Raw genomic sequence first — 20838 nt, 5'->3', positions numbered from 1 at the left:
ATTTTGCCATCGATGACGTTTTTAGGGTACCCCGAGCATTGGGATTTGCTTAATGTTACTTAAGCTTGAAGTAACCTGACAGAATAAATAAAAAGAGCGTGCAGTTCTCTTTCTCTCCTGTACTCTTTTTGGCGTTCAATAGCGTTTTCGAAGGAAACTCAAGTTTTAGGATTTAGATTCAAGCAAGATTAGAGTCATAACAATTTTAGGGAAGATTAGAAGCTTGATAGCCGGAGGATTTAGCTGAGAAACAACTTAATTGGAGGTAATCTAAGCTTTAATTTTCAAGTTGATGAGTTTTTGAATTGGTTGGAGCTTGGGTTTTGGTGGTTTTGGGCCATGGAGTTGATTGGGAACTTTGTTTTTGGGATTTGGATAGGTTTGGTTAGGTTTATACAGGGTTTTGAAATGAGAAAAATTGAGGAAATGGCTGGGTTCCAAGTGGGGTCGCGACTTAGGCTTGACGAAGGAAAAGCACCTGGCTATTGGGCAATTTGGGTTGCGGTGCAAGGTAGGCACGCTACGCCACGGGGTGTAGGCAGAAAAGAGGCTGGGCCTCTGTCTTGGGCGGGCCGTGGCTCAAAGGCTTGGGTTCGCGGCGCTTAAAGGGATTTTTGGCAAAAATGGGTATTTAAGTGATGAGAACTCAAATCTAAGGGCTCGGGATCGATCCTACTACCTGGTTTAGTAGGATTCGATGTCTCGGAGGCTAGGACTTGGTTCAGAAGCCTGTGTTTACTCGTTATTGATGGGATTCTATATTATGATTGTGACTAAGTTATCACTAGGGGCTCGGAACCGGGATCGTGCTCGAGGGTCATTCATTGGTAACTTGTACTTGGACCAAAGGTAAGAAAACTGCACCCAGTATGTGATACATGTGATTATGGCTTGGCCCGAATTATTGAACAGGAATATGAATAAGGCATGAACGCCTAAGAATGTGCATGATTATGATTATGCTTGTGATTGTTGATTAAGCATGCTGAATGCTTTGTATTTGGATATCTGATATATGATATATGACTGTCTGCATTATCTTAGTGAGAAAGACTTGACTTATGAGTCAAGGACGGCTATAGCGCGTTGAGCACTGGTTGTTTTAGTTAAGTTAACCAGGATCACATCATACGCTTATTCGACCCAATGGTCATGGAAAACTCAACGTCAGGTATGCTAGGCCAGCTCCAAGGCTGGTTAAACAAAGGATAGGGCAATGGGCCCTGAGGTGACTTATTAGTCCCATATCCTAGGGTTGGGCCCCAGCATTGACTTATTAGTCAAGGACGACCTTAGCACGTTGAGTGCTAGTCGTAAAGCATTGACTTATTAGTCAAGGACGGTCTTAGCACATTGAGTGTTGGTTGGTATGGTTCTGCCTAATTAGGAGCGTGACATACGCTTGCTCGACCTATTGGTCGTGGAAAACTCAGCGCTAGGTACGTTGGGCCAGCTCCAAGGCTAGTTATACAGAGGACAGGGAAAAAGGGCCCCAAGGTGACTCATTAGTCCCATATCCTAAGGCGCTGAGCCAGTATGATTTATTAATCATGTATAAGGCCCCAGTATGATTCCATAATCATGTAATTTGGGCATTGGACCCTAGTATGATTCATTGATCGTTTATCTTGGGCTATTGGCCCTCATGACGTTGTAGTCATTTATATGGATGGTATGCATGCATGAGTAGGCTTATTACTGCTAGGCATGCTTATTATGATTTGGTAATATGTTATTAACTGCTTATGAGCATGTTTAAGTTTTCTTGCTGAGCATTGGCTCACGAGTGTTATATGGTGCAGGTAAAGGGAAAAGAAAGTTGGACCATCCTTGAGTTGGAGAGCTTAGGTGACGATGTGTACATATGCAGGTGCTCGACCACCACGATCGAGGGTTTAAAGAGAAACTAGGGTCAAACCCAATTTTGCCGCTTAGGTCGGTTGGTTGTAACTTTTCCATTGTAATTAACCTTTTAAATGTATTTTGGGATCCCATGTATGAGGTAAACGTTTTGATGAAACGATGGTACCTCTGACCAAAATTTTAACCCTAAACCATTAATCACATTTAGTTACACGGTTAAGGCCAAATGACTCTTTTAGCGAGTTTAGCATTATTTAAAATACACAGTGTAACGATCCCTGAGTAGTAGGGCATTACAACAACCAAACACAAAAGAATACAAATAATAATAACTAAGATTATTCAAGTGAAGGAAATAATATTACAAACCCAAAAACACAAAGTGACAAGTCAATATCATAAAAACAAAGAAAAAGAACTATTCCTCCATCACCATAACACTATGGGAATGCACTTTAGAAATGATTTTGGTATTTATCAAGCCTTCACATATTCTTCCTAATGTTATGTTATTTGTAAAATAATATAATTATATGATTAATGATAAGGGTATTTTGGATATTATATTTGTTATCCTTTGGCATTTAGATAATGTTAATTTCAAGTGTTTTTAGGTGATCTTAGCTTTGTTTTACGAGTCTTTGATTTTTAAGCCATAAAATATTTTATAAGGTATTATTGATGAATTTGGTATTTTTTTGTGGTTAAGAATAGATGTGCAATGATAGGACTCGAGAAAATGAAGTTTGGGACGAGTTTGAAGTGTTTTAGAAGTCTCTAAACCTGAGGTTCGAGCCTAAAGTTGAAGATTATGAAGAAAAAGCATGCGAGCAGATTTTGGGTTGTGGCCGCGGCCACCAACATTTATTGGTCGCGACCACCACAATCTCTTGGCCGCGACCGCCATGTGAAACATTCCGTGGCCGCGGCCACCAGGAATCAGTGGTTGCAGCCTGCGATAACATCTTTCTTTAAATTTTAATTTTTAAATATAATTTTTATTGGGCTATAAAAGGGATTAGGGTTAACTTTGAATAGAACTTTGAGATTGTAAATTTTAGAGGCTAGAGCAGCAGAGGAGGAGAAAAGACATTAGCAAAAAACATTCTTCAATCTAGTTTTTCTTTCTTCTCAAAACTCTTTTATTTTCATTGAATATTTATGTTTATGAATATTAATGTGATAATGTAGTAGTTTTCTTTATAGTTGAGAGTTATTTCAAAACCATAGACATGAGATCTTGAATCCATTGATGAATTTTATTCTTTCTATTCCCTTATATTAAATTGCTTCTATTTTTCTATTTGAATGTTATGAATCTTGTAAAATCTTGTTTAGATGGCCACTACTTAGGGTTTTGCATTGTTTTACTATCATCTTAGGATTGTTATTCACCTAATAGTTTAGGATTCTAAGTAGAGTGATAAATTACAATTAGGATATTGTGACGGGTATTTTGATTGTGATGAAAAATAGAACCTAGGTTAAATGAACTGCATGCTTGATGAATTTTTTGCCTAGATTAACTTGTTTCCATAGAGTGTAATGCTTTTACTAGGTTAAATAGATCGCATGCTTAATGCGTTTATTGTTGGGTAAAAATGGTTAATTAAGAGTGCTTAGCTTTAATTAAGTATGATAGAGAAACTGTGATAATTGACTGCTTAAGTGTTATCTGCGGGGTTAATAATTTAATTGAGAATATGGAATTTTATTCGTCATTGTTGATAGATTGATTGTCGAAGGTAGAGAGTAATTCTTGACTATTTCTTTAATATCGTTTTATCCTTAGTTATTTAATCTTTGATCATTATTTCATTTATGTTTTCAGTTTTTAAAACTAAAATCTCTTTCTAATTTTAGTTTAGTTCTTATTTTGAATAATAATTTGATCATAGTTCTCATGGGTTCGACCCTTATTTACCGCTATACTGAAGTAGCTAGTATAAGTGAAAAAAAATTATATTTAAATTTGATACGACATACGACACCCATCAATTAAATAAATCAAAAATGAGAATTTACAAAGCAATTTGTAAGTTATACGGAGGTGTTACAAATGTGGTAACTTATGGTTACATATATGTAACTTCCTCTCTTAATGTATATAAAAAATACACATTTGATTTGATTTTGAAAAATACGTCACCTATGATGTTTTGTAGGTGTTATTATCATATTTTATCCTTTATAATGTGTATAAATGATAGGAGTTACATAAATAAAATTATAGGACGTTTTGACACTTAAAAGTGCTCAAAAAGAAGAGCAACCAAGAGGAAGTGGCGACGCATCACCACATCTAGGCGATATGTTGCATGTTACGTAACAACTCTATTTTGGAGCTATTTTGTAACAGTCTGATCGCTCTTTTTGGTTCTGCAATCTTGAAATCTTTCTTTTATGTCTATAAACACTCAATAACAATTTTAAGGCGTTGGGAAATTATTTCAAAATAAAAAGAGAGTTGAAACTCTATAACATCGACAATTTTGTTCATATGAGGTTTTTATATACTTGTCATTTAAAATACTAGGAGAGAGTGAGAAAACTTGATAAATCCCAAAAGTATTTCTAAAGTATATTCTCGCACTGTGCTAGTGAGGGTGGATATAACTTTTTAGACAAATTCATTTAAGACTTGTTTAAGCCTTGAGTAGTTCTCTTCTTGTTTGTTCTTATCAGAGCTGGCTATGTGGCTGTGCAATTTGATCTATTGCCCAGGACCCAATAAGGCCAAATTCATTTACCAACCTTTTCAGTTTTTTTATTTTTTAAATAAATGAAATGAAACATTGTTCCCACTTTTAAATGAACGATTATTAAGTTCCATTTCTAAAGGCTGTTTCTATTCCCAATCCCACTTTTAATGTTAAATTGTTAATTCATAAATATTTAGTCAAACTCTCAAACAGTCAGTTGCTTTCATCATATATATATATAATATTATATATTAAAAATTAAGAGTAAAATTCATGAATAGAAAAAAATAGGTAGGCTTTTGTTAGGGGCCCAAATTTTTAGATTAGAACAGGGCCTCCAAAAATATTTAAGACGGCCTGGTTGTTATGATACTTGTAACTTTGTGTCTTTAAGTGTGTAGTCTTCTTTAATTGAGAAATCTTGGTTACTATTACTTGTATTCTTTTGTGTTTGGTTGTAACACTTCTCCCTTTGAGTTAAATTTTCCCAACATTATGATGTAACTTAAAAATTTAGTAGATAAACTAATAGAGTAGCTTTAATCAAGGTACAAACAGAACATTACTCAAATTAACTCCATTTTATTTATTTATATTTTTAACCGTATTTATCTCTTTATTCAGTTCACCTCAGACCTACCTCGAGTTAGAAAACAAAAAAAAAAAACAATAATAATAAAAAGGGTAGTTTTCAAGACTTGGTGTTGGACTAGGATACCTGGTCCCATATGAGTCCACAGAAAAAATATCACTTCCTTTTCATTCTGGGACACAAACTCAATGAATACCAAGTATCCTGACTTGACACAAAAATCTTTTCTTTCTTTTTTTTTTTTCTAAAAAAAAAATTGTTTTTTTTATCTTTCATTATCAGCAATCCACACTCCACCTCACCACCCCTAATGACACTTTTGTGAAATCCAACTCGACCAATCAGAACTCAGGAAACTCCATCACAATGACCCAAGAAGATAGATAAGTCCTTCCCACTCTCAATCAAAACAACAAAATAATCATTCTAAATAATAATAATTATAATTTTTGGGCAACATGAAAACTCCACCTCAAAATTAACTCCATTCATCCTTCGTTAAATTCTACCACTACCCATTTCGCCACGTGTCCTTAGTTCCCACCACGGAACCATATTATGAATCAACCGTTGCCTGTTCCCAAGTGGCCTTGCTTCTTCTCCCTCCACCGCAGTCCACACAAAATATAAAACTACAAAACCTCAAACCAATACTGAAAAAAAGTGAGAGAGAAGAAGAAGAAGAAAAATTAAGCTTAAGTTAAGCTTTTGTTATAGAGAAAAACGTAGTTGGGAGAGAACCCATTTCTTCTTTCATACCATCTTTATCAAATTATCTCTCTTTCTATCTCTATCTCTCTCCATAATCATCCTCAATTTTGTTACAGAGGAGTCTTTTTTTTCTTTTTTTTTTTTTTGAATTAGCCATGGCTTCTTTACTATCTTCTTCATCATTCACCTTGTCAAGTTCGAGAGTTGATCATCTTTCTTCACTTTCTAAAAAACATTACTTTCTTCACTCGTTTCTTCCAAAGAAAGCCAACCAACCCAACTCAAAATCTTTCCTTAAAGTGAAGTGTGCAGCAGTTGGCAATGGCTTGTTCACTCAGACCACACAAGAAGTTCGTCGAATTGTCCCAGAGAACAGAAATGGCCTTCCCACTGTGAAAATTGTATATGTCGTTTTGGAAGCTCAGTACCAGTCTTCTCTCACTGCTGCAGTCCAGTCATTGAACGAAACCAAAAGGTACGCTTCTTACGAACTCGTTGGTTACTTGGTTGAAGAGCTTAGAGACGAGTCAAATTACAAAGCTTTCTGCAAAGACCTTGAGGATGCCAATATCTTCATTGGGTCTTTAATTTTTGTTGAGGAGCTTGCTTTGAAAGTCAAGGCCGCGGTTGAGAAAGAAAGAGACAGACTTGATGCAGTCTTGGTGTTCCCTTCAATGCCTGAGGTGATGAGGCTCAACAAGTTGGGCTCTTTCAGTATGTCTCAATTGGGTCAGTCCAAGAGCCCATTTTTCCAGCTCTTCAAGAAGAAGAAGCAGTCTGCTGGTTTTGCTGATAGCATGTTGAAGCTGGTGAGGACTCTGCCTAAGGTTTTGAAGTACTTGCCCAGTGATAAAGCTCAGGATGCTAGACTTTACATACTCAGTCTTCAATTTTGGCTCGGTGGTTCCCCTGATAACTTGGGGAATTTCTTGAAAATGATTTCTGGGTCTTATATTCCAGCTTTGAAGGGGCTTAAGATTGAGTACAAAGACCCAGTTTTGTACTTGGATACTGGAATTTGGCACCCTTTGGCTCCTTGTATGTATGATGATGTGAAGGAGTATTTGAACTGGTATGGAACTAGAAAGGATGTTAGTGAGAAGGTTAAGGGTCCAAATGCGCCAATAGTTGGGTTGGTTTTGCAGAGAAGTCATATAGTTACCGGGGATGACAGTCACTATGTGGCAGTGATCATGGAATTGGAGGCAAAAGGGGCTAAGGTGATTCCAATTTTTGCTGGTGGACTTGACTTTTCAGGTCCAGTGGAGAAGTTTTTGATCGATCCTATTACCAAGAAAACTTTTGTGAATTCAGTGATTTCACTCACTGGTTTTGCACTTGTTGGAGGACCAGCAAGGCAGGATCATCCAAGAGCTATTGAGGCTTTGATGAAGCTTGATGTTCCTTACATCGTGGCATTGCCTTTGGTGTTTCAGACAACTGAAGAGTGGCTTAACAGTACTTTGGGTCTGCACCCAATTCAGGTTGCATTGCAAGTGGCTCTTCCTGAGCTAGATGGAGGAATGGAGCCCATTGTTTTCGCTGGTCGGGATCCTAGAACAGGCAAGTGATTCCTCCCTTTTTATTTTTCCCTTTCCCAAAATTCCTTTCTTTTTGTCTGTACATGTGTAGATCGTTTTTTTGGTAAATTATCTTTACAAAGTGGTTTATAATGACTTGCAAGCAATGTCATGATTAGCTGTTGAAAGTGATGTTATTTGGAAATCAAAAATCTTTTAGTGCCTTTTTTTATAATTAAGAATGAGTTGAAACTGTGGAGTTTCTTCATTGCTTATATAATTATGGTTCTATTAGTTCTCACATTCACAGTTCTAAGTATTAACGAATAATGTCTTTATGGTTTCAGGGAAGGCACATGCCCTTCACAAGAGGGTAGAACAATTGTGCACCAGGGCAATCAGATGGGCTGAACTCACTAAGAAGATAAAGGTATTTGTTTTCTTTTAATCAACTTTCTTTTTTTAAAAAAAATTATTTTCAATGTGTATTTTGAATTGAAGGTCATCCTCATCGTATCATTAAGAGAAATACATAAAAGTAACCTGCTAAAGTTCTAGCATCATAGAACTTAGATTGCTAATGATGAATAGTGAGCTCATATTGAGTAATAATTATTTGGGAAAACTATGATTTTACCTTGTTTTTTCATCATATAAAGTTAGAAGTTGTTGCATATGAGAGATGCCTATATGAAAACCTTGATGCTTTATTTAGAATTTATTTACAAATAAAAGAGACACTATAGAGATTATTTTATTTGTTTATTTATTATTATTATTACAATTGCATGTTGCTGAGAAGACAATATAGATGTTGCTTGAAACAAAGCCTAGTTGTGGAGTTTATTTTTATTCTACTGTCTCAATCAATGTCCTTGACTCTTGGTTATTTGCTGAGAATATTACCTTCTGATTTTCTGCTTGAAGCTCAATTTTTTTTAACCATGTGTTGCCGTTTCTGCTATGTTTATATACACACCAGTCATGTATGAACACAAAGTGACTTAGATTATTATTCAATGCACTGATGCAGGCAGAGAAGAAGCTAGCAATCACTGTCTTCAGTTTCCCTCCCGACAAAGGAAATGTTGGAACTGCGGCTTACCTGAATGTCTTTGCCTCCATCTTCTCAGTTCTCAAAGACCTTAAGAAAGATGGTTACAATGTTGAGGGCCTACCAGAGACTTCAGAGGCTTTAATTGAAGAGGTCATTCATGACAAAGAGGCTCAATTCAGCAGTCCAAACCTGAACGTTGCCTACAAAATGGGGGTCCGGGAATATCAAAAACTAACTCCATATGCCACTCTATTGGAAGAAAACTGGGGCAAACCTCCAGGAAATTTGAACTCTGATGGAGAGAATCTCTTGGTATATGGAAAACAGTATGGTAATGTCTTCATTGGAGTTCAGCCAACTTTTGGCTATGAGGGTGATCCTATGAGATTACTTTTCTCTAAGTCAGCTAGTCCTCATCATGGCTTTGCAGCATACTACTCGTTTGTTGAAAAGATCTTCAAAGCTGATGCTGTTCTTCACTTTGGTACTCATGGCTCGCTTGAATTCATGCCTGGAAAACAAGTGGGGATGAGTGATGCCTGTTTTCCTGACAGTTTAATTGGGAACATTCCCAATGTCTATTACTATGCTGCTAACAACCCATCTGAAGCTACCATAGCCAAACGCCGTAGCTATGCAAATACCATCAGCTACCTTACTCCACCAGCAGAAAATGCAGGGCTCTACAAGGGTCTTAAGCAGTTGAGTGAACTCATCTCCTCTTACCAATCCCTTAAAGACACTGGTCGTGGCCCACAGATTGTCAGCTCAATTATCAGCACAGCCAAACAATGTAATCTTGACAAGGATGTGGACCTGCCTGAAGAAGGTACAGAACTCTCAGTTAATGACCGAGATCTTGTGGTTGGAAAAGTTTACTCCAAAATCATGGAGATTGAATCACGTCTTCTTCCTTGTGGCCTTCATATCATTGGTGAGCCTCCGACAGCCATGGAAGCAGTAGCAACCCTGGTCAACATTGCAGCGCTGGATCGTACTGAAGAAGAAATTACATCATTCCCATCCATATTAGCTCAGACAGTGGGAAGAGAAATAGAGGATATCTACAGAGGAAGTGACAAAGGAATTCTCAAGGATGTCGAGCTGCTTAAGCAAATAACTGAAGCAACACGAGGAGCAATTTCCAAATTTGTGGAGCGTACAACAAATAACAAGGGCCAAGTTGTCGATGTAGCTGATAAACTCAGCTCCATTCTTGGGTTTGGCATCAATGAACCTTGGGTTGACTACTTATCTGGCACCAAATTTTACCGTGCAGACAGGGACAAACTGAGAAAACTATTTTTGTTCTTGGGAGAATGTTTGAAGCTAATTGTAGCTGACAATGAGTTGGGGAGTCTAAAGCAAGCATTGGAGGGAAAGTTTGTTGAGCCAGGGCCAGGTGGAGACCCAATTAGAAACCCAAAAGTTTTGCCAACAGGGAAGAATATTCACGCACTTGATCCACAAGCCATTCCTACAACAGCTGCTATGCAGAGTGCAAGGATTGTTGTGGAGAGGCTAATTGAGAGGCAAAAGATTGACAATGGTGGAAAGTATCCCGAAACAGTTGCACTTGTATTGTGGGGCACAGACAATATAAAAACTTATGGTGAGTCCTTGGGTCAAGTTTTGTGGATGATTGGTGTCAGACCAATTTCTGATACTTTAGGCCGAGTCAACCGGGTGGAACCAGTCAGTCTTGAAGAGCTTGGAAGGCCTAGGATTGATGTTGTTGTTAACTGCTCAGGAGTGTTCAGGGATCTCTTTATCAATCAGGTATCACTCCTTAACCTGTCCGCCTATATATCTCAGATTCTGTTATCAAAGATGAAACGTGTTTTAAACAAGGCATTTCAAGTTCCTTTCCTTAGTTTGCAGGGAATTACTATTAGCTAGCAGCTAAACTTTGCACATCACTTTTTAAACTGACTTGATTATTTATCCAAAATTAATTGTTTTGCAGATGAATCTCCTTGATCGGGCAGTAAAGATGGTTGCTGAACTAGATGAGCCAGTAGAAATGAACTTTGTTCGAAAACACGCATTAGAACAGGCAGAATCCCTTGGAGTTGGGGTGAGAGAAGCTGCAACTCGAATCTTCTCAAACGCCTCAGGATCCTACTCTTCTAACATTAACCTTGCTGTGGAGAACTCTACATGGAATGATGAAAAACAGCTGCAGGACATGTATTTGAGCAGGAAATCTTTCGCATTTGATTGTGATGCCCCTGGTGCAGGCATGACTGAGAAAAGACAAGTTTTTGAGATGGCTTTGAGTACAGCTGAGGCAACCTTCCAAAACCTTGACTCTTCAGAAATCTCACTCACTGATGTGAGTCACTACTTTGACTCAGACCCCACCAATCTGGTTCAGAACCTGAGAAAGGATGGGAAGAAGCCGAGTGCGTACATAGCCGATACCACAACAGCCAATGCTCAGGTGAACTTCTATACCAATGTTCCTACATTAACTCTATCTGTCAGTATTCTTTAACACAATCCTATTATCAAATACTGAGTATTTGGATTGCGAACGAAAGATTTCTTGTCTCTTTTTGCAAAAATCTAATGAGCTTCTTACAATGCAGGTCCGTACACTTTCTGAGACCGTGCGGCTTGATGCACGCACCAAGCTGCTGAACCCCAAGTGGTATGAAGGAATGATGTCAACTGGTTACGAAGGTGTTCGTGAGATTGAGAAGAGACTTACCAACACTGTTGGATGGAGTGCCACTTCTGGTCAAGTTGACAACTGGGTTTATGAAGAGGCCAATACCACCTTTATCCAAGATGAGGAGATGTTGAACAGGCTCATGAACTCCAACCCCAACTCATTCAGAAAGATGGTGCAGACATTCTTGGAGGCCAATGGACGTGGCTATTGGGAGACATCAGAAGACAATATTGAGAAGTTGAGGCAGTTGTACTCAGAAGTTGAGGACAAGATTGAGGGAATTGACCGGTAGAGACAGTTCTTAAAACAAAATTGTTATGAAAATTTGTAAAGTGACGAAAGAAAAGTTATCAGTACATTGATGAATTTTAGTTTCAGTGCTTTGAAATGTCTGGTTAATGTGAATTTGTTTACATGTTTTTCTGATGTAACTCAAGACATTTTCAGGCACTAAGGTAGTGACTGTTGCTTTGGTTATCATGTTCATTAAAAATAAATATATAAATATATTTCTCCGTCATTGTTTTCCAAGACATTTAAAGACAGCTTTTATTCATTAAATAGAGGAAGATTTTTGAAGCTGAGGCTGAAAGACTATTGTTAGTGAGTTTGGAGTCTTGAATAAAGTGACTAAAAGTACCAAGAGTAGCTGAGATTTTCACTTTCTTTTGAGGTGTTTCTCTTGGATGATAGTATTAAGGACAAAATACAAGAGGGCTGTTTAAACAAAATACAAGAGGTAAAATCATTGAACAAAAGCATTAAGGACCTAAGGAGAGTCATTTAGCATCCCCTTAGACCTAAGTTACTAATAACTCCAAGGAACTATCAAAAAAGTAAGCGATGGTTAGCATTTGGTAACTTATATTTTTTTTAATACCAATTTGTTTCAAGTTTGCAAAGATATCATATTTTAGGAAGCTTCTTAGGTAGGGGTATCACTTTTGCCCCTACCTTATGAGCGTTTTCTAATTTTGGTATTTTGAGAAATTATAACCAAATTTTTTTATATGACAGCGTACATGATAGTTATAATAGTCATCCTACCAATTTTCGAAAAATTCCAAATAATTTACAGTATCGAAATCAGAGTTCAAATAGTCTGTTTTCTATGCGTATAAAAAAAAATTAAGCACGAGTGCAACTGACTGTTTAAACTCTAATTTCGACATCGTAAATTATTCTGAACTTTCTGAAAATTGGCGGGATGCATGTTATAACTATAATGTACGACATCATGCAAAAAAAAATAAGTTATAATTTCTTTTAGCCGAAAGTAGAAAATATTTTTATACCGTAGACAAAAGTAATGCCCCTACCTAAAAAAATTCTCATATTTTAGTGTCATTTTTAATAAATGACCCATTTACTATTCACAAATACCTAGATATTTTTTTTAAAAAAATTTTAAGTAAATAGTCTTTTTGTTTCCACATTGGCCACTCATTTTTTATCTTTCAAATTTGATTGTGTTATTTGATGCATCTTTTTTAATATACATATTATACATGTTATATTTCCTTTTTTTTATTTTTTTTGTAACTCCTCTTATAGCACTCCCAATGGATGTTCTACTCCATCATTTATAATACTTCCCCAAAATACATATTTTTCTATTTTACCTCCAAGTTTTACATTATACCATCAGCTTCTCTATATATTTATTTACATCATTTAAATATTATATCTTTAAACATATTTTATTAATTAAAGTAAAATACAATAATTGAAAAAGAAAAAAGAAATAATAAATATATACTAAATGGGAGAGAGAAAGTTTATAAAGAAAAATAATAATATTAAAATATTATATAAATAATATGGAAATGTAGATATGAATTAATTGGAGTTTGTGCATAGTTATTATAAATATATGTATAAAGGAGATGATGGAAGATGTTTTTGTAAGTTTTAGCTAAATATTATAGAGAAAGTGTATTACAAAATACATCACCAAAATATATTTTTTTATAATTTACCTCAAACTTTTACATTATATCATACACCGGCTTCTCTATTTTTTCTTTACATCATTTAAATATTATATTTTTAAAAAAATATTTTATTCATTTTAAAAAATAAAATAATTAAATATAATAGTATTACACTCATATATATATATATAAAAGTTTATAAAAAATAATAATAAAATATGTATAGGTATAGCTTCATTAATAGTGTTTCACTACGTATAGAGAAATACTATTCATTTAGGTAAAAATATATAAGTTTACATCACTTATTGAAAGACTATTTAACTATTTTTTCTCAATATTATAAAGAATTAGACATACATTGGACTCCCCTTGGAGTGCTCTTATAGCAATAGGCATACATTATCCACCTTTCTTGATTCTTAACATGTGCTGTCTATTTCATTTGGTGTTTTATACTTTGTCGAAGGATGATTCTCAAATTTGGGCAATGGTACTGTGGATGATATGGAATTCAAGAATTTGTGTGATTCATGATAAGATTGTTGAACCAATCCAATTTGCTTTAGGTGTGAATTTCATATTTGAGATCCAATTCAATCCATATTATAATTCAAAACCAATCAAATTCAATCTACAATAGTGCAATTGGATAAGTTACTATACATAATAATACTTTTAAAGAAAAAAAATCTTAGACTATTTATTAATTTTTTGATACTTTCACTAAATTCTATAATTTTACTTTTTGTGAAACAAAATTAGTTATTAACATCTAATTATACAACAAACAATTTAGAGTTTTCATATTAAAAACTCAAATAATAAAATAAAATACATTACACATTTAAATTTAATAAAACAAACTTAAAAGTTTACAAATTAAAAATTTATAATATCACCTAAGATATTTTTAATTATTTTTTTAAATTATACATTTTTGGACTTTGTGTTTTGTCTCATTATTTATTTGGAACTTGTATTTTGACAAATTACTTTTTAGACTTTGTGTTTTGTAAAATTGTTCAAAAAGACACATAAACCTGATTTTGATTAAAGTTTTTTGAACTATGATAAAAAATAATCCACTAAACTAACAACTCAAAACAAAAACACAACTATTTGTCTATCAACTGTGTTGTTATATTCATTTTTTTATTCATCATAATTGGATTTAGCGGTTTATTTTAACCATTATACAAAACATAAAGTCTAAAAAATAATGTGTCAAAACACACAATTCAAACAGGTAATAAGACAATTCAATTTTTTAGGCCCAATTTTTTAAGTCATTTTGCACTTTGGCCTAGTTTTGATAATTTTTTGCAAAATGGCATCCGACACTCCAAACATCTAGTCAAAAAATTTCAGACAGCTAGTCGAAATTTTAGACAGATGTCATTTTGCTAAAAAAGATTAAAAATAGGCCAAAATGCAAAATAACTTCAAAAAATAGATCATTTTCACCAATTACGCTTTTTTTATTATAATATTATTGTCTTTAATATCAATATATTAAAATTTATTAATATTATTGTATATATATTGAATTGGTTAATTTTAATATAGAAGTGCATCTAATCAAATTGGCTAAATCTAATTTGAGTGTGTATTACCCCAATGGATGCTCATCCTTCAAATTAACTCATTCAAATCCTACTTTTTCTATTTTACATCAAACTTTTACATTACCATATCTCATCTCATGTAAAAATGCAAATGTGTAGATGTAATATAGAGTATTGCTTTAAATGAGAGGTCAAAAGCATTCTTTCTTCAAAATTTTAAAGTTTTAGCTAATATACACGATGCTTGCTCTGAACAATTTGATTTTTGATTTAAAATATTTTTTTTGTGAGATACTTTACTTTTATATTTACTTTATATTGAGTGTTGTTATTTGACATATTAAAGTGTCAAACACCATGTAAAATGATATCTATATTTGATTAGCAGACCTTGGAACTCAATATTATATTACAACAATTGGTATGCCACTTCACCATTTTGGTGTTGGCCCCTTGCCATTTCTCTTTGCACACGACAAAAAGATATACACGTCTCACGGTATTAACCAATGGGAGGTGACGAAGAGACTACTTATTTTATTTTATTTTTTATTTCACCGTTTAATAAAAAATAATGGGCATTTTTACTATATAAAATCACATTTACACAAATTCTTATTATTTGTAATTTTTTTATTAAAAAAAATTCTTCTATTCTAAGCGAATATTCCAAAAATCTTCCGAATTCCTAGTTAGTCTCATCGTCCCTTCTCTTTCTCCAAACACTACTACTTTTCTGCCTTTGGGGAAATTGCTCTCCACTTCGAACCCCACCGTTACACTCATACATCTCCAACGCTCTCTCCACTTCATCCTCAGAATTCTCTTCACCAGCCATGGATTTCAACTTACAAAGACGCTCCGCCAACAATCTATCTTCCATTGTCAGCCGTGGATCGTTTCGAGCTTTCGCACCTTCTTCTCCGACAATCTTCGGCGCTTCGTCCGATTCGGTCTTTGAAGTTTCAGCAGCAGCAGAAGAAGAAGACTCCATTTTCGTCGCTTCAGTTTCTTTATTATTCTTTAGCCCTTGTTCAATTTCAACTCTCTGTTTCTCATTCCTTTCCCGAATCCGTTTTTTCCACTTCTTCATAGAGTCAAACACAGAATTTCATTCATCTTGGAGAAATTATCAATCAAAATGTAAGAATTTCGAACAAGATTCGAAAAAAGAAAAAAGAAACCCTTAAAGAATAAGAGAAAAGGTAGGATCACCTTGAGCTTGAGTGAATTCTTGCTCTGGTTTGTCTCTTCGTTCCTTTCTTCGAAACTAGAGTTACTGTGGAACAAGGAGATTATCAGTTTTCTCAGTTCGAAATATCAAAAGCAATTTGGGAAAAAAAAAGAAGAAGAAGAAAAGAGAGATGCGATTGACCTTGGAGGAGAGGTTGATGAAGATGAAGACGAGGAAAGACCGAGTAGAGCCATGGATGCTGTGATTTCATCAGGGGTTGAAGAAAACTCCATTATCTTTCACGAAAGCTCTTTCTGTTAGGAAGAAAAAAAAAACACTTTCTTTCTAAAAATGGTAAAAATGAGAGAACGATACAAATGTCTATCTACGGATATGCATATATTTATAGTGGGCTCTACTTTTGACTATGAATTAGGGGTTGGAGAAATTATAAGACAAATTTATAGGATGATGTACGCAGTCCCACCAATTTTCGGAATTAGAATTTCTCTATATTTTATATTTAGTTAATAATATTTTAAATTTATAAAAAAAACAATGTTTTAAATTTGTTTGTTAAATATATATTAAAAAATTAATATAAATAAAAAATTGGAATATTTTTAATCTTTAGGAAAAATATACGTTAAAAATTTGGAAGAATTTATTTAATATCATTCTGTATAAATTTTTTAGTGTTTTTAGAATGGTTATTTAAAAATAATTAATAATTGAACATAGATTTTTTTTGTAAAATATATTTAAAAATAAAAACACTCATCGATTAATTAAATGTGATTTTTTTTTATTAATTTAACTTAGTCAATCAAATTCATCAAAGTGAGAACTAATGGATGCTTAGTGAAAAACATGGGTGTTTTATTAAGCAGTACCTAATAATATTTAATTACATATTTTGAGTGCACATAAATAAATTATTATGATCAAATTTTTATGATTTATGGTCAAATTTTTAAGATTTAAAATTAATTATCGCAAGGACAATTCAAGGACCAAGCTGTTAATTCATACTAAGAAAAACAATTATGCTATTAACCCTTCTAATATGTCAAATTTCTTCTTGAGTTATTCATAATAATAAATTATAAATAAAAAAAATTGAATGTAAACTTTTTTTAGGCGCGTATATATACATATATTATAAATAAATATAAGTAAAAGAATGTATGTTCAGTTGAAATCGCTACTATGTAATAACAGTTAAGAACGTAATATTTCAAAGTTAAAAAAATGTACAATGTACCACTTACAAGAATTTGAATCGATCAACCATACAAGAATGTTGATTACAATTTCTCATTTCATACAAAGGCAAAATGAAATAGATGTATAGATTTCTTTGGAGCATATCTTCCATCAATAACGAATAATACAAAATAAATCTACAAATTAAGAAAAAAAAAATTAAAAGGAAAGAAAAAGAAATGATATACCCTCCCCTAAAGCCCAAAAAGAAGAATAAAGAAACAAAAAAGAGTACAAGGATTTGGAGAACAATTAACAAAGTGGTAAAAGTATCTTTTATCCTATCTATCAAAAGATGGTTTTACCTTCATACTAACTCCATTAGGAAAGGGTCTCCTTCTGCCATTATTCTTATAAGTTTGATGAAATCTGGTTCACTTGATATATTCCATGGGTGAACAGCAGAGACTTTGGCTGAATAAAAAGTGGAGGAGTTTGCAGGTAGTTCTTGTTTATAATTCATGTTGTTAAGCACCGAGTCAAAATTCTGTGGCGAATCCATTGATACGAAGAACATGGGTATTGCGATCTTATGATGGATTTCTAGATCTCCAACTAGATTCACAAGATCAACAAAGTCAGCTACGAAATTCCGGGGGACGTAGAACACCTCAGAACTGCATACTGTGAGGCTCTGGTCACTTGATACAGTTTCTTTGTAATTGACTTGGAAGTGAACAGGCATTGAGTCAACAACTTTCTTTACCATGGCTCCTTGTTTCGAAAACCAATCACTGTCTTTAGTCGAAACAGTAACCCAAGAATCCGATACCTAAATCCCATCAAAATGGTTAGAGAAAGAGACAAGTTAACAATAGCAAAGTTTCTTATGCCAGACATCTGCTTATCAGTGGTTTACTGTGTTAATGTCATATCAGGTTCTTCTGATTAGAGAGTCAAATTCATTTTAGTTTCCTTTCAAATGAAGCCAAGAAGAAGAGGAAAGGTTAACATCAATGAATTATTTGTGGGGACTCATTGAACACTATAACTAGAAGTTAAAGAGTTATAAATTTTAATGCTTAAACTATATTACCTTGTTTGGAATCCATAGTTTACTCCTGTCTGCTTCTAGCAGATTCCAGTAATTAAGAATGGTATTGTCCTGAAGGAATAGAAATCCTTCTGCACTGCTATATAAATCAAATATCTTGGGCAGGTGCCTGCATAAATCCATTAAAGATAAGCAGCTTAAAACTTGTGTCTATATTAGGTTCAAGTTTATCAAAACTTTGCTAAGACTGCATTATAATTCTGCTATCTTATTATTCACTGCTCAGCTAAAGTGCATTTTGGAGATACTATTCAACAAGTTTAAGTAAATATAAAGCTAAATCCCCTAAATTAAAGTAAGGACACAGTTAGGTACAAAGTAAAATGCCAGACATAGACAAGTTACCTGTATATTTGCTCTAATTGACCTTGTTCTACAGCAAGATCTTGGTTCTTCTGCCCGGCCAAAATAACCACAGTTTTAAATATCCGCCCATAAAGCAATCTCCATTCAAGAGCTGTACGTTCTACGGGACTACTGCAGAACATAATTAGCACAACATTGCCAAAATTCTTTCTCCATCGAATCAAATTCCCAATCTCAGTCGTCACTGTCCCTGTTTCCTCAACCCCAAGATGAACAGACGGCAACTTTTGTGGGACAAACTCCTTCCGATCTCCATGACCAATGGTGGCCCGAGGCCGATCCAATTCTAATGACATTAGTCTTGGCTGCTGGTATCCAACAGCAAGCAAGTCCTGAAGCCAAGCAGCAGTAAACTTTAAATCCTTCTCAGTCCAGAACCCTTCCTCCGCCATTGCAAAACTTAACTCTAGAATCTTCTCAAACAATCTATGTTTTCCTGATCTCCAAGACACCAAAAACTTAGTCAAACGACCTACATTAATATGAAGATCTTTCTCTTCCGAAAAAGGGTATGCTTCGATCCTATCATACCGATGAACCGTAGGGGGATAAACCACAACATATCCACCTATTTCCCACAACATCCTCTGACTCCAATAACCCCTCAGTACATCCGAAGCCATTGAGCTAATAGACACAGGAAGCATCAAGGCCCAAAATGCTGAAGAATGGTAAATGGTATTGAAAGAATTCACAGGCACCATCATACCCTGTGGCAATGCCACCTTTGGGGCATGCTCATCAAACCTAATGTCAAAGGCTTCCAAACCTGATTTTCGAGTAAAATAGAACACAGAATCAACATCAGGCAATCCATTTGAGATACCCTGCTGTATAAACTGCTTCCCACCAAAAATCTCAGTGTAAAACTCTTCATGCTCAATCTCACCTACATTTTCCAATGGCATACCCCTAGGCCAAACTGATCTCTGCCCAAAATGAATATAAGGGTTCACAACAGTCCTATTAGGATTCTCATGACTATACTGCAAAATAGTCTCTTGTCTAGCATCTTCTCCAACCAATTCCACATCGAAATGCTTACCCAAATCACCGTCGATCACCTCACCACGATCGTCAGCGTCGAAGATCTTCTTGGCACCATGCTGAATTGCAAACAAATAACCCACAGTTTTCCGAACATACGAATCATAAGGAAGGAAATCCACAACCCTAAACCCCAATTTAGCCTGTTCCTCTAAAGACAAGAAGATCGCACCTTTGAGGCTCCAATCCGACGGCGTTTTGGAGTTGCCAATCGCCAGAACCTGCCATCCCTTGGTCTTCACGAGCTTTCGGAGCGAATCAGTGGCGTAATCCGAGACGGAGACGATGATCCACCGCTCCGTCCGGAAATTCGCATAAGGGGAAGTCTTATCAGTGATTGGAGTAATGGAATTCCAATTCACTTTGGGGAATTCGATCTTCTCCAGAGCTTGAGCTTGGCTCTCGAAGCAGAGAAGCGCGGCGGTATCACCGACATTCCGGAGGAAGAAGACTGCGGCGACGGTGCCGATCAGAACCAAAACGGTGACGACTTTGTAGAGATTCTCAGAGACCCATGTTGAGAAATCTAGGTTTTTGGGCTCAGATAATCTACCGGGATGGAGAGTGGGCAAGCTCCTGATCTGGGTATGTTTCGGAGACTTAGGCCCTACTCTGTCTTGAACCAACATTGAAATCGAGCCCTTCAAAACCCCCCCAAATCTCTCTATCTCCAGTCCCTGACCCAGAACACAAATCTCTTCAAATAACCCCTCAAAACCAAAAAAATCTCAAAAACCCAGAAAACTACTCTTCCCAATTCGGTCTCTGATCAAGCTCACACCATGAAAAGACTCAGAAAGCTTGGTCTTCTTCTTCTACTACTACTAGAGTACTACTTGGGTTTTGAGCAAAGAGAGAGAAAGTGTGAGGTATAAGTGTTGGTTTGTCCAATAATATTCTTTTGGTTTCTCTCAGCTGCGGTTGAGTTACCGACAAGTTCTGGTACGAGAGAGATAAAGCGTCGGTTGGCTTTGGCTTTGGCTTTGCTTGGGCTTGAATATAACTGCTCTACTTGAAGGAGTAGAGTAGTTGTTTAGTTTGGTTGGGGAGGGGTCACTGTCTTCTTCTCTGTATCAGTCTATGATTTCTCACCTTCGGCTAAATCTAGAAATATATTATTTGATTATTCATTTGCTTAATTGGATCATTTCTACAATTTGATTTTTAGAGCTTTTAATGAAATATTTAAATAATTGTGATTGACAATGATCTGGCCTTTGTGATGATGATTCTTATGGTTCATATATTTTTTTCAGAAATGAAAATTGCTTTTATATAATATAATAATGTTAAAATGTGGGACTGAT

The 20838-nt window shown here is 35.1% G+C and overlaps 3 protein-coding genes across 5 annotated transcripts; 1 reads left to right on the top strand and 2 right to left on the bottom strand.

Annotated features, from left to right (window-relative positions):
- Positions 1 to 5807: 5807 nt before the first annotated feature.
- LOC133831447 (magnesium-chelatase subunit ChlH, chloroplastic) lies at positions 5808 to 11642 on the top strand. Its single transcript, XM_062261745.1, has 5 exons — positions 5808 to 7431; positions 7736 to 7818; positions 8422 to 10224; positions 10412 to 10888; positions 11037 to 11642. The coding sequence occupies exons 1-5, from the start codon at positions 6024 to 6026 to the stop codon at positions 11412 to 11414; spliced, it is 4149 nt and encodes a 1382-aa protein (XP_062117729.1). The 5' UTR covers positions 5808 to 6023; the 3' UTR covers positions 11415 to 11642.
- Positions 11643 to 15141: 3499 nt separating this feature from the next.
- Positions 15142 to 16288, bottom strand: LOC133829480 (uncharacterized). 3 transcript variants are annotated; one of them, XR_009891801.1, is made up of 3 exons: positions 16000 to 16288; positions 15840 to 15903; positions 15142 to 15743 (listed from the first exon to the last, which is right to left on the bottom strand). XR_009891801.1 is itself a non-coding variant. In XM_062259201.1 (3 exons), exons 1-3 carry the CDS (start codon positions 16089 to 16091, stop codon positions 15313 to 15315), a joined length of 555 nt encoding a protein of 184 aa, XP_062115185.1. In that variant the 5' UTR covers positions 16092 to 16288; the 3' UTR covers positions 15142 to 15312. The 3 variants fall into 3 exon arrangements, 2 of the variants coding, with proteins under 2 accessions (XP_062115185.1, XP_062115186.1); XM_062259201.1 differs by having other exon boundaries at positions 15142 to 15711; XM_062259202.1 differs by having other exon boundaries at positions 15142 to 15708.
- Positions 16289 to 17006: 718 nt separating this feature from the next.
- Positions 17007 to 20624, bottom strand: LOC133831446 (probable glycosyltransferase STELLO1). The gene is made up of 3 exons (XM_062261744.1): positions 18464 to 20624; positions 18101 to 18227; positions 17007 to 17836 (listed from the first exon to the last, which is right to left on the bottom strand). The coding sequence occupies exons 1-3, from the start codon at positions 20158 to 20160 to the stop codon at positions 17372 to 17374; spliced, it is 2289 nt and encodes a 762-aa protein (XP_062117728.1). The 5' UTR covers positions 20161 to 20624; the 3' UTR covers positions 17007 to 17371.
- Positions 20625 to 20838: the final 214 nt, after the last annotated feature.

The sequence above is a fragment of the Humulus lupulus genome, chromosome 4 (genome assembly GCF_963169125.1).
Source record: "Humulus lupulus chromosome 4, drHumLupu1.1, whole genome shotgun sequence".
Taxonomy (NCBI): Eukaryota; Viridiplantae; Streptophyta; class Magnoliopsida; order Rosales; family Cannabaceae; genus Humulus; species Humulus lupulus.
Note: the sequence above shows the minus strand (reverse complement) of the source record. Positions and strands in the feature narration are given on the sequence as shown.

Excerpts from the sequence above, each read along its gene's own strand:
- LOC133831447 (XM_062261745.1), top strand. The coding sequence starts at position 6,024 with ATGGCTTCTTTACTATCTTCTTCATCATTCACCTTGTCAAGTTCGAGA. Across the intron at positions 10,225-10,411 it reads GGGATCTCTTTATCAATCAG|ATGAATCTCCTTGATCGGGC; the intron begins GTATCACTCCTT and ends ATTGTTTTGCAG. Across the intron at positions 10,889-11,036 it reads CCACAACAGCCAATGCTCAG|GTCCGTACACTTTCTGAGAC; the intron begins GTGAACTTCTAT and ends CTTACAATGCAG.
- LOC133829480 (XM_062259201.1), bottom strand. The coding sequence starts at position 16,091 with ATGGAGTTTTCTTCAACCCCTGATGAAATCACAGCATCCATGGCTCTA. Across the intron at positions 15,904-15,999 it reads TCATCAACCTCTCCTCCAAG|TAACTCTAGTTTCGAAGAAA; the intron begins GTCAATCGCATC and ends CTTGTTCCACAG. Across the intron at positions 15,712-15,839 it reads AGAATTCACTCAAGCTCAAG|AAGTGGAAAAAACGGATTCG; the intron begins GTGATCCTACCT and ends GACTCTATGAAG.
- LOC133831446 (XM_062261744.1), bottom strand. The coding sequence starts at position 20,160 with ATGTTGGTTCAAGACAGAGTAGGGCCTAAGTCTCCGAAACATACCCAG. Across the intron at positions 18,228-18,463 it reads CAATTAGAGCAAATATACAG|GCACCTGCCCAAGATATTTG; the intron begins GTAACTTGTCTA and ends GGATTTATGCAG. Across the intron at positions 17,837-18,100 it reads AACTATGGATTCCAAACAAG|GTATCGGATTCTTGGGTTAC; the intron begins GTAATATAGTTT and ends GATGGGATTTAG.